The sequence below is a fragment of the Triturus cristatus genome, chromosome 2_1 (genome assembly GCF_964204655.1).
Source record: "Triturus cristatus chromosome 2_1, aTriCri1.1, whole genome shotgun sequence".
NCBI lineage: Eukaryota > Metazoa > Chordata > Amphibia > Caudata > Salamandridae > Triturus > Triturus cristatus.
Window position 1 is genome coordinate 449,982,207 of NC_140581.1, and position 13,687 is coordinate 449,995,893.

At 43.7% G+C, this 13,687-nt stretch overlaps 1 protein-coding gene across 2 annotated transcripts in view; it reads left to right on the forward strand.

The window, feature by feature from the left end:
* The window catches only part of AP3B1 (adaptor related protein complex 3 subunit beta 1), a 1,836,520-nt gene that overhangs the window by 996,945 nt on the left and 825,888 nt on the right, over positions 1–13,687 (forward strand). For both annotated transcript variants that reach the window (XM_085632261.1, XM_085632260.1), the window contains exon 15: positions 11,813–11,989. In XM_085632261.1, the coding sequence (XP_085488387.1) occupies positions 11,813–11,989 (177 nt within the window). The remainder of the gene's footprint in view (positions 1–11,812; positions 11,990–13,687) is intronic.

A 13,687-nucleotide genomic window follows, 5' to 3' on the forward strand; every position in this document is an offset into this window, starting at 1 on the left:
CACCCGAACCTGTCGACTCTGCACATCCATGCGTGGAGATTGAGCGGCGGCAGTTGATGGCTTCTGACCTTCCTCCCAAAGTCTGTAATGTTATTCTGGTGGCCCTCCACTAAGTCGGTATACGCCTACCATTGGCAGAAGTTTGTATTATACTGTACAGAAATATCCATTGACCCTCTTTCTGCTCCTCTTTCTACTGGTATTTTATTCATTTTAAGCCTGGCCCAGCAGGGCTCTGCCTTGGGAACTCTCAAGGGTTACCTCTCTGCTCTGTCTGCTTTTTTGCGACTGCTAGACCAGCCTTCTCTCTTTAAATCTCCTATTGTAAATATATTTCTAAAAGGTTCACTTATTTCCACCCACACCCTTTATTATGCCACAATGGGACGTTAACTTGGTCCTCACTTACCTGAAGTGTGCTCCTTTTGAGCCTTTGCACAATTGTCCCCTCCAGCTTTTGACCATCAAAACAGCCTTCTTAGTGGCGATTACATCAGCCCAGAGGGTGAGTGAATTGCAGGCGTTATCCAGCTCGCCTCCTTATCTTATGTCCTTTCCGGACGAAGTGGTGCTTCGCACCAGGGGATCACTCTTACCAAAGGTTGTGATCCCATTTCATCTGGGCCAATCCATTACTTTTCCCACCTACATCTCTCTAAGGAAGAGGAGCGTCTCCATCGACTGGACCTAAAAAGAGAGTTGTCGTTCTACCTTGACCGCACAAAAGAGTTCCGGGTGGATGACCAACTCTTTGTGGGGTATGTGGGAGCAAAGAAGGGATGGGAAGGGCAGTGCAGAAAAGAACCATCTCTCGCTGGGTTGTTCTCTGCATTAAAATCTGTTACGCCTTGGTGAAGAAGCAGCCCCCTGACAGAATAAGGGCACACTTCACCAGGGGAAAGTCTGCGACTACGGCCTTGGTTCGGGGTGTCCCAGTCCAAGACATCTGCCAGGCAGCGACGTGGCATCACTGCATATGTTCGCAAAACATTATTGCCTTGATGGTCAAGTGCACAGGGATGGGCACTTTGCCTGTTCAGTCCTGCAAGACTTCTTAGTTTAGGTCATGAGACCGCAACCCACCGCCGGGATGGTATGGCTCGGGTATTTGATTCTGCAGCTAGAAGTCTCTATCAGATGAACAAGTTATTTACCTTTGGTAATGCATTATCTGGTAGAGACTCTTATCTAGCTGCAGATTCCTAACTGCCCCACCTATGCCTCTCCGCTTTGCAGACTGATGTAGTAGGACTAAGGCTACTCCACTTTCAGGGCCATAGTTTTTGCACATGATTCCGTCAGTCACTTGGTGGCTCTGCGCTTCTTGCGTGGAAAAAACGAAAAGTACTGACGTCCGCGTGTCTGGGTGGCGCTTATATAGGCACCGCGATTTCATAACCGATGCTGCCGACGATGTCACACAGAGCCGAATGGAGCCACCCGACATAGCGCGCAAGGGGTATTGCTCAGCAAAAGTTTCCGTATCCAGCCTGACGCCTGGAAAATTCAAAGGTAAGTAATCTGCAGTTAGATGGAGTCTCTACCAGATAATGCATTACCGAAGGTAAGTAACTTGTTCTTTAAGGCATGCCTGTGTATATCCGTTATTGATAACTCTCATTAGGGATTGCGTGGATGCCTGGTACATTGTTTCATTGTTAAGGTTTTACTTCTGTTTACTTAATTATTGATTTCAATTTTGTTTCCTTGTTTTTTTTAATTTTTATTGTGTGGTAATTGCATGTAAATTTCACAGACTCTGCTCGGAAGCATTTGACAGACAAGTAGCACTCTATTCTGTAGTTTGTGCTTGGTCAGAAGGGTTTGGGTTTTTAGCGTGCCCTGTGTAGGAGGTGTTTTGCTGAAATGCATGAAGATCCAAAAGTGGTCCTATTTTCTCATATGCCATTTCGCTAGAGCATGAAGACCAGAAAGTGACAGTGCCATATTAATGTTCCGTGTTGGAAAAACACATCATGAGTGTGAGCCTCTGGGCCAGTAGAAGTATTTACTGTTTCATTAATTAAAACCATTACAAACAATTAAAATCAGCAATTAATAAAATATTTTAAAAAGTATTGTGCAAATACTATGTGCAGTTAGAAAAAGCAGTTAATGCAAAACAGCTATTACTAAATAAAGTGCTAATGGGCCAAGATCCGAGGGCCAGAATGTGCAAACAGCGCATTGCGTAACCAGTATACAATGGAGGTTGACTGACCTGGCTCCAGTTGCTGATGTTGTCAGCTCAAAGTACATATGTCCCAGTGTCAAGCAAATGACAATACTTGCATTATAAACTTTGAGTCAACATCAGATGCTTCCCCACTCTGCACCCCTTCAGGAAGAGCCTCAAGACCTGGCTCTTCAACTGATCCGGTGCTGCACCTCCCCTCCACACCCCCCCAGCACTTTATAAACCCTTGATTGATTGATTGAGTTGTTCCCCTTGGATGGAATCAATTGCATATGGGGAGACAGCTGCAACCTCAGTGTACTGGCACATTTGGCACACTGTGCTAGAGCCTTTGGGCCAAGTGCTTTGGAATGTCTGTGATGAGTAGCAGCTTACTCATCTTGTATCATTGTGATTGTGTGCTTATTTATGTAGCAGAGCAGAGAAGAGTAAGAGAAAACTTCACGTGTAATCATGTCTACCATTTTTGTCACCGAGATATGGTTCTGATTCTTGAGTGGTTATGATCCTGAAACATCTGCTTTCTTTTCCGTCCTTGTGTAGAAGGTTGGTTCTGTTTCTTGAGCAGTGTAATCCTTTGTTTGTTGGGTAAAGGGTAAGTCTTTACAGCCTTCATGAATTCAGGGAGATTTCGTATAGTTCCTATCTTTGCCAGGAGGGAATTCCCTAATTTGTACTGTCTGTACAGGAAAGAAGTCCCATCAATACATTCATTTGTGTAGGGTTGCAACAGTCAGCAGAAGTAGTAGTGTTGAGTGATTGGTCCCATTTCGTGAGCATTTTTGAAGTATTAATGAAGGATGAACCTGTTCAGTAGATGGACCTGTGGGTTATGCAGAGTGGGCAAGAGGCGCAATTGATAGCCATTGAAGGCTTTGGGAGGGGCTGTTGAGATGTGACCAATTGGGTGTCGAAGTTATCTTGCTATTGTGTTTTAGATTCGTAAAACCTTTGCAGTAGGAAGAGAATGTGCATTAGGGTAAATTCAGTTTATGTAGTCTGGGAAATACAGGAAAGGGAATAAGTTAACCTTTAACGTATGTATGGTTGTTTGTAGAGCACAAACCTAGCAAAGAGCAGTGGAGAATTTAATAAGTGTGGGAACCCGGAGTTAAAATTCAGGATCATTTAAGTAAAGCATGGGTGATTAATCCTATTATGTGGAGATGTAGTGTTCGATAGTTGGACCTTTAGCTGCTTTATGAATAGCAGGAAGGTTTGGACAGTTCTGATGTTGATGGAGATATTTTTTTCATGTGAGATAGATGAATACGTTTGTCTTCCTGCTTCTCTTATTTTCAGTTTTTTGTTTGCAGTCTGGCAATGTACTGACTTCTCCTGTGATGTAGTCCACCCTAGGTTAGGTAATTTGTCTGCTAGGTATTGAGTGGTGGCCTTATAATTGCCATCACAGAGATATTTGTTGAACCCAAACCCTCATTCACTATGGATAGACACACTCGATAACAGTAGGAAACCAGGAATATTTAAGATTTAATAAAATAGTAGCAATGATACTAATCAGGAGGGTAACAAATAACACATTGTAAAATTGAATAGTGGCAATGATTCTTATCAGGAGAGTAACAAATGACACATATTGTAAAATTGAATAGTGGCAATGATACTTATCAGGAGGGTGGCTAATAAATATTGTAAAATTGTGATTGTATTATGAAGCCTATTTGTATTGGTACTTCCCACTCCACCTTACTTTCAGCTATCTAAGCTCAACATAGCATCAAAAGCTGCCAGAGATGGTTCACACCAGCATTCTTCTGCTGAAAAATAGAAACAATGTTGAGTAGCAGTGTGTGCTATTCTCCTCCGTGGCAGCAGGAAGATAGGTCAGCCGAAAGCTGGATGTGCCGCTCTGTACCCTTCCGTGAAGGAAAGTGATTAAAGCTCGGTATGGCTCTGCTGTCTTGAGTCTCTGGTATGAAGTTCCTCTCCATCTCATTGGTCTTTTGTCTTTGTTTATTCAGAAAATATTCAACAATGTTCAGATATAATATATAAACTATGAGCAGAATGACCCTGGCAAGGTTTCACTTCCCTTACCTGTTGATTACAAATAATAAGAAAATTACCAGCTTCTATGATAGTCTTCATTAATTAAAAAACAATCAAAGGAAAAAATATGTAATCCATATAGATACACATAAATATATTCAAGCAGACTTAATGATCATGTTGTAATGAATAATGACATGAATACATGTGCGTTTATATTTGAAACCTGTACCCAGATAAACAGCTTGTTTAATTTGAGAGATGGAGGATATCAGGAAGAGAAAAACACATAATGATTATAACAGTAACAATATGTTCGAGGCATATGAGCTGCAGATTACACACTTGTGCATAGATCGCCATCTGGTGTTGGGCCCTGATGTTTGCAGTTTCTTTTTCCTCTTGGAAAGTCTTTGGAAGTCACGAGGTCGGTGACTCCTCCCTTGGATCGTATTGCGCATGGGCTTCGGCTCCATCTCAGATTGTTTTTTCCGCCATCGGGCTCGGATGTAATCTTCGCGCTCCGGTTCCGAACAGCTTCAAGTTCGACGATCGACGCGCAATCCTCACCCCAATTCGCGGTATTGTTTTCGATCGCGATCTCCCCACTCGACGCGCCTCTCATCGGCAAGACCTTTGGTTCCAGTCATCGACGGCGGCCTTCGGGCCTACCCAAGCTCCGGTCCTGGCTAATGGAAAGGACTCCATTTAAAAAGTGTCATGGCATACTCTTCGACTCCAATCCCGGACGACATCGTCGGAGAAGGCGTCGACGCTCCAGAACAACACACGGACGAGGGATTCGTCAGCGCATCCGAAGCCGACGATTCAGATGTGGAGGACATCACTCCGGCACAGAGGGTCGTGAGTACTACTCTACCCCCCCCCCCCACCCCTCCCCCCCCCACACACACACTCCCTTGCCGGCACCGAAAAAGGCTTCGGTCATGCCTTCGGGCCTAAGCAAGACCAAAGACACTGCTTCCCACACTGCACCTTCGGGACCGGTAAAGAAGCCAATTAAGCCTTCAGGCAGATCGGGCTCGAGCCAGCCCACCGTCGGAGCCGATAAACACTCTTCGGCACCGAAAAAGAAACCGGCCTCCATCTTGACACCGAGCCCCACACCAAAACACTCTGGGTCGAGACCCAGCTCCTCGGCACCGACCCCATCTTCGGTACCGACAAAAGCCCACAAGACCACCGGCACCGAAACTTCGAAGCCGAAATCCATCTCGGCGCCTACTAAACAATCGGAGCTTTCCAAGCATGGTTCCAAACAACGAACCAGCACCGACAAACCTAAGAAACCAACGACCCGAGGCCTTCGGCGCCGACGGACCAACCAACCTCTCCTGAACTATTCACACCGGATCACTTCCAAAAAACATTAACTAAGGATCCCAAAACTGGACATTTGATGCTCTCTATCAAAAAGAGACAGTTAGACAAACCTCCTCCACCTCCAAAAAGGAAGGACTCTGCTACCTCCCCTTTCAGACTACCTTCCCCACCGCCACCACCTCCTCCACCTTCCCCTCCTCCACCTCATCATTCCCCCACCCCATCCCCGGATGTAGATTTACACACCGACCCAGTGGAGGAGGATTTCCTCCTAGATACATTTGACACCACACATAGGACCACCTCCATACTGCCTATGCTAAAGGGTGTTCTAAAACATGCGCCGGAGGTCTTTAAGGACCCAGTCAGGGCCAGGGTCATTAACCCGTGCATTGAGAAGAAATATAAAGCCGCCCCAACAGATCCCTCCTACATCAGAGGGCCAGCGCCACTAGATTCCTTGGTAGTATCCACAGCACGGAAAAGGACCAACTCCCAGGCGTCAGGTGACGCACCACCACCCGACAGAGTCTAAACTCTTGGACGCATCAGGCAAGCGTACTGCATCTCAAGCGGCCAATATATGGCGTATCGCCAATACACAAGCACTACTAGCGAGGTATGACAGGGCCCATTATGACGAGCTAGAAGCCATAATGCACCATCTCCCTGATAAATACAAAGCTAGGGCCAATGAGCTAATTCAGGAGGGCAAAACAATTACCAATACCTCCATACGTTGTGCCTTAGATGCAGCAGACATAGCCTCTAGGGTTATCAATACTAGTGTCCTCCTCCGTTGCCATGCCTGGCTAAGGATATCAGGTTTTAAACCGGAGGTACAAGCCTCCATCCTCAACCATCCCTTTGACCAGGAACATCTGTTTGGCCCCAAAGTGGATGACGCCCTAGAGAAAATGAAAAAGGACACTGACACGGCAAAATCCATGGGAGCCTTACAATCTCACCCTCCCAGACACTCATTTCGCTGCTCTTCCTTTCGGAGCACATCCAGAGGCTACCCCTCAGACACTGCTTCCACTTCATACAAATCCCCTACTCAGTCCACCTTTACAAGGGGTTACCAAAGAGGCAGCTACAGGGGCAACAATAACAAAGGCAGAGGCAAAACAAACACCGCCCGCTCTGCCACCGCGCCTACCCAGTGACTTCCCTCCACTTCCCCCAGACCATCACACTCCGGTCGGGGGCAGTCTCCCAACATTTCCTTCCGGTCTGGACTACCATCACCTCAGACAAATGGGTAATACAAATAATTCGGTCAGGCTACTGCCTAGAACTAACATCTACCCCCCACACATTCCACCCAGGCAACGCCCGATGTCACCAGAACATCTGCGGCTACTCAAGTAGGAGGTAATCTCCCTCCTAGACAAAGAGGCAATAGAACACGTTCCTACCAACCAACAAAATATGGGGGTCTACTCCCTATATTTTCTCATACCAAAAAGGGACGAGACTCTACGGCCCATCCTAGACCTTCGGCCCCTAAACAAATACATACACTCAGACCACTTTCATATGGTGACGCTTCAGCAGGTACTTCCGCTACTTTCCCACAACGACTTCCTCACCACTTTGGACCTAAAAGACGCTTACTTCCACATTCCAGTGCACAGTGCTCACAGGAAGTACCTCAGATTTGTAGTGGACGGCCAACACTACCAATTCAAAGTGCTCCCGTTCGGAGTCACAACCCCACTACGAGTATTCACCAAGTGCCTAGCAGTGGTGGCAGCACATCTGCGAAGACAACACATTCATGTCTTCCCATACCTAGACGACTGGTTGATAAAAGCCAGTTCATACAATCAGTGTGTACAACACACACACACCACGATCCAGCTACTTCACCAGCTGGGCTTCACGGTAAACCACGAAAATTCCCATCTCCAACCATCCCACATAAAACAATACCTAGGTGCCACTATAGACACCTCAAAAGCGCTCGCCTACCCCAATCCTGCCAGGATTGCAAGCATTCAGGCTCTACGTGCAAAATTCATAGCACAACACTCCCTTCCAGCTCGGGTGTTCATGCAACTAATAGGGATGATGGCCTCTTGCATCTTCATAGTACCTCACGCAAGACTCCAGATGCGTCCTCTCCAAGAGTCCTTAGCGCACCAATGGAACCAGGCCCAGGGTCAATTAACAGATCTGGTGTTGGTAGACGGTTGTACCCATCGCTCTCTGCAGTGGTGGACCACTACAAACCTTTCCAAAGGTCGACCGTTCCTGGATCCGGTTCCCAGATAGTACTAACAGACGCATCGCTTTCCGGCTGGGGAGCTCATCTATTACATCTCACCATGCAAGGCAAATGGACACCTCAACAGAAGCTACTCCATATCAGCCATCTGGAGTTGCTAGCAATCGTCCTAGCCATAAAATCTTTTCAGACACAAATTTTGGGCAAAGCAGTCCTAATCCGCACAGACAACATGACAGCCATGTATTATATTCAAAAACAAGGCGGCACACACTCTCCACAGCTCTCTCAATTAGCACAGAGCATATGGAGATGGGCTATAACCCAGAAAATCTTTCTCCTAGCCCAACATGTCCCAGGAGTAAAACAACACTATAGCAGATCTACTCAGCAGACAAACACAACAACTCCACAAGTGGGAACTTCACCCGCAAGTTCTTCACCCATACTTTCAAATGTGGGGGCATCCACAGATAGACCTCTTCGCCACCTACGAAAAAAAAAAATGCCCAAGCTTCGCCGCCGGATACCCACACCCATTGTCCAAAGGCAATGCAATATGGATGAATTGGTCAGGCAGCTTTGCGTACGCTTTTCCGCCTCTCCCACTCATTCCACTAGTGGTGCGCAAACTACAACAGCACTCCCGCATACTAATATTAGTAGCGCCAACTTGGGCCAGACAACCGTGGTACACCACACTGCTGGAACTATTGGTAGTACTGCATCAAAAATTATGCCTCTCTCCACACCTCTTAACCCAGAACCATGGAGAGATCAGACACCCGGACCCAGCTCAACTCAACCTTGCGATCTGGCTCCTGAAATCCTAGAATTCGGGTACCTAAATCTTCCCCCTGACTGTATGAACGTCATCAAAGAAGCTAGGCGCCGTACCACTAGAGCGTGCTACGCCACCAAGTGGAAACGTTTTGTTGTCTATTGTCATAACACCATCGATCCCCTAGATGTGTCCATTCAACACATCATAGGCTACTTACTCCACCTACAAAGGTGCAATCTAGCCTATACGTCCATTCGACTACACCTCGCAGCCATAGCAGCTTACCTACAAAACAGGCAACATCTCTCACTCTTTAGAGTACCTGCCATTAAAGCCTTCATGGAAGGCCTTAAAAGAATAATTCCTCCCAGAGTGCCACCCTCACCTGTGTGGAACCTAAATATCGTTCTCACCAGACTAATGGGACCTCCTTTTGAACCCCTACACAAATGTGAACTTTAATTCTTAACATGGAAAACCGCTTTTCTTGTAGCCATCACTTCCCTCAGAAGGGTCAGTGAGATACAAGCATTTACTATTCAAGAACCTTTTCTACAAATGCACCATAATAAGGTGGTTCTCCGTACCAACCCAAAATTCCTCCCCAAAGTCATTTCTCCTTTTCACCTAAACCAATCTGTAGAACTACCAGTATTCTTCTCGCAACCACAAACTGTTGCAGAAAGAGCTCTTCACACACTAGATGTCAAACGAGCCCTACTCTACTACATCGAGAGAACACAACCTTTCCGTAAGACCAAACAACTGTTTGTCCCTTTCTCTCCACCACACAAGGGCAACCCCATCTCCAAGTTGGGGATAGCTAGGTGGATTGTCAAATGCATTCAAATTTGCTACCACAAAGCAAAACAAACGCTATCCGTTCCCCCTAAAGCCCATTCTACACGTAAAATAGGGGCTTAAATGGCTTTTCTAGGAAACATCCCATTAGATGATATCTGCAAAGCAGCTACATGGTCAACACCGCACACTTTCACCAAACACTATTGTGTAGATGTGCAAACTAAGCAACAAGCTATTGTGGGCCAGGCTGTACTCAAAACATTATTTCAAACCACGGCAAAAGATACGGGTGGTCACCGCTAACGATGTGTACTGCTATATAATCTATGCACAAGTGTGTAATCTGCAGCTCGTGTGCCTCGAACGGAATATGCTACTTACCAGTATGCATCTGTTCTTGACATGTAGAGCTGCAGATCTACACACGCCCACCCGCCTCCCCTGCTACCTTTATCTGTTCCAGTTTATCTTATTTAGATAACACACACATGGCAATCTTCACTGTTATTACTACACTTCATCTTGCCCTGCTGGCGAAAAACAATCTGAGGACGGAGCCGAAGCCCATGCGCAATACGATCCAAGGGAGGAGTCACCGACCTCGTGACTTCCAAAGACGTTCCAAGAAGAAAAACAAACTGCAAACATCCGGGCCCAACACCAGATGGCGATCTATGCACAAGTGTGTAGATCTGCAGCTCTACATGCCAAAAACAGATGCATACTGGTAAGTAGCATATTCCATTTGCATTATATAGACAAAATCCACTGTTATTATTTATTTCTTTTTCTTTGTTGCCAAGCTAAATGTTTTGTACCAATAGTGATGTTTGGCATTGTAAATATATTTGAATATCAACAATAACTTTACCATTATCTAACATAACCTCTAAATAACTGAATCCTCAAAAGCCATGCAGGCTTTCCAAATCTCTTTAATTCTGTATATTGCATAGTTTGAAAACTATTTATCGAGATTGCTCAGAGGTGAATGGACTGTGTGCCCATCATAGGGAAAAGGATATTAGATTGTGATAGGGACCACTGGAGCATGAACGGTTTTCAAGAGGCTCTTGGCATGCCTGCAGGTGTTTTGTTAATTTTTGGGTTTACCGTGATCATCTCTCACCCCTCCTTTTGTGGCTTGAGAAATTCCCCAATGCAAGTCCACCACGAGTGCAGAAAAAGAGTGTCCGCATTAGAGTCCGAGTCTGATGCGGGGGTGGCCTAATAAAAGTTATTTTTTTTGACCAAGCAATGTAATGCCTTATGGTGCTGCAAGCAAAGCACCATCTCCAGACATTCTACTCAAGAGAGATCATTGAAAACAATGGATGTCGGGCGGCAGTGGATGTAAGAACCTTCATTTTTAAGACATAAACGTACCTATAGGTATCGTGATCCTTGGTAATACTTAACTGATCTCTGGTGGTTCACTGGTTCAGCTTACATTACACAACTGTATGATGCAGAAATGTGTTCAATATTACAATTCAGCAGTTGTAACGACTGGTTGTGTTCCAAATATAAGTTCTAGTCGCTCCCATCTCACTCTTGTTAGTGTCGACTACTCTCAACCTACCCACAATATGGCTCGTGTGCAGGAGCTCATGTTTAAAATGCTGCTCTCTCAATCAAAATGTTACGATGATAAATGTAATTTCTGAAAAGTGTTCCATTCCCAGTGCAAATCAAGCCTCTTAATTACTAGCCCTCAATGCGGATGTCTACGATTACACTTTATGCAGCCAGATTTTCTCAATATATTATTTTAGATTTCTTTATCACAGCTATGTCTGTTTTTTTCATGTTATCTGTGGCCCACAGATTTGTGTATAAAGCATAAAATGTCCTTAGTTTGTGTTCCTTGATTTGAATGAGAACTTGCTGTTGGTTAGTGGAATTATTAGGTGATTGTGCTTCTTGTGCACAGTCACATGACTTAGCAAGTGATTCTGCCATGTTTCTGCTTTTTAGGGGCTTACAATTTATGGCGATTTGTGCAAAAGTTTGATATGCAACTGTTTCACTCAAATTAGGTGATTTAAAAAAAAAACTTTTGTTTAGTCTTTCATGCAGTATGATAATATGAAACTAACCAGATACTCAGTTGTCAACTGATTCATAAACATGTATTTCTGTATTTTATGTCCCAAAAAGAGCATATAAATCCCTTTCTGCCTGTCTTCAGTTATACCTTCCATCTTTGCCTTACGTTTTTGTTTTTTACATTCACCAACTTTCATTTTGCGCTGAATTTTGAAGTGTAACTCAAAAAGGCTTTTTGTTCAATGTGTTAATTGAAAGTTCTTACATTGTGAGGATAATACATTTATATCGGAACATAATAAGACTGGACTTCTCACTTAAATTAAGCAGCATTCAAAATGTTCTTGCCTATAGTCCAAAACTGATGCTCTTTCTCGTTATGGCTTAGGTGCCGATGGCTAGAGCAAGCATTCTGTGGCTAATTGGAGAATATTGTGAACGAGTTCCTCAGATTGCACCTGATGTCTTGAGAAAGATGGCCAAGAGCTTCACTAACGAAGACGATCATGTAAAACTGCAAATTGTCAATTTGTCGGCCAAGCTATATCTAACCAACTCGAAACAGGTAAATAGCTTATTATCATTGTACATTCTTTAGTCTTGAACTTTTCTGTCAGGCATTGCTGTCTCTTTGGAGTGACACTGTTCTAATCAAACCAGAACTAGCTTATATAATGTTAAAGGAGAGTAGATGGTACATCACAGCCTTCAATGCAACCCAACTCCTTGTAATGCTACTAATGGAATAGGTGAAAGTTAAGCAGACTAGTTTCTGGCTTTGAGCAGACGGATAGCTATAAATTGGTCCAACTTTACACCCGTTAAAATTATTTTCTTTACTATCAAGTCAAAGCATTCCCCTTACTTGCTTTAGGACCCATGGCATCCTAGCTGTGCCACTGGCCTTGAGGCCTTTCATAATCTTTATACCTTTTTACTTATGCCTTTTACATGAAACGGTGAACTAGCATCCTCTTGGCAACTAAACTGGAATATTAGTGACTGCCTAATGACGATAGTGATTAATTGAAATCATTACAAAGTTAGTAATTAGTTAAAAATCATGCACCACCAATAGAATAAAAAGACTGGGTAAAACTCTGTTCCATTTAAAAAAAAAAAAAAAAAAAAAAAGAAACAGGCAAAACTACGTTGATACAATTGTTTTAAAATGTTTAAATTATTCTTGGTAACCTTCACAAATTAGTGCAACATGTTGATACTGAGATAAGATTCTTAAAAGATTTTTGTAAGAACATAGTACTTAATGCAAGTTCAGAAATGTTCACTGTATTCAAAGAGTATTTCAAAGCTTCGCTACACGTGAAAGTCAATTATGTAGAATATTGGTTTTAAGTCTGTGCCTTTCTGAATTCACCCTTTGCCAGCAGTATAAAAAAATGCAATAATGATTCATTATTATAATTACATAATCTGAAGTGTTCAGATTCGCTGGAACGTTTAAATCAACTACATCTAAACTCTTTAATCGGGAATAGCATGACGCAGATTCCGATGGCATGGCTGCAAACGTTATTCAGCGGTCCTTTCAAATCGTATTGTTTTGTGAGTATGGAATAAGAGTAATTCCTGAGAGCAGCATATTTCAATTGTATTTATTCTGTAAGGTCATCAGTATTAGAGGTGAGTAAAAGCTGTGTATGTATGGTTTCCTTGGGGGCAGGTTCCGATGCTTGTTGCCCGAGACTGTCTTGAAGCCCAGGTCTCCTGTGGTAAGTTCGAGATTCTTTGTCTAGGGATTGCAGGATTTGACGCCTTCCTGAAAGTGGATCCTAGGAAGTCTGCTTCTGCGTGTTTAATGCTATAAAGTATTTATCAAAGACGTCTTTGTTGACTAATTCTTGTTTAAGTAGACCAGATTCCAATTGGATGTAAAATCTTTGTGTGCTGAAGCTGATGGAAAAATGTTCTAAAGACTTTGCACTATAAATTATCCAAGACAGGTATTCATTTCTATGGAATTCATGCTAAGTGATGGATAGCGGCTGCAAAGATTTTGCTCTAATTACTTATTTACTTTTAAAAAAGCTTAAGCTGGTAGGATTGTTTAGTTTTGAATTTATTCTGCATAACACAAAGATTAGAGCTGCTGATTTTTTTCTTAATTTTGGTTAAATACAATCTTGTAGATTAGAGCATTGATAAATTAGCCAAACTCCTAAATAAATGGGATCATCTGAAAGAAACACGTTAGTTATAGATTCCTTACCTTAGAATTACCCCAGGCGTCAGACTGGATCCG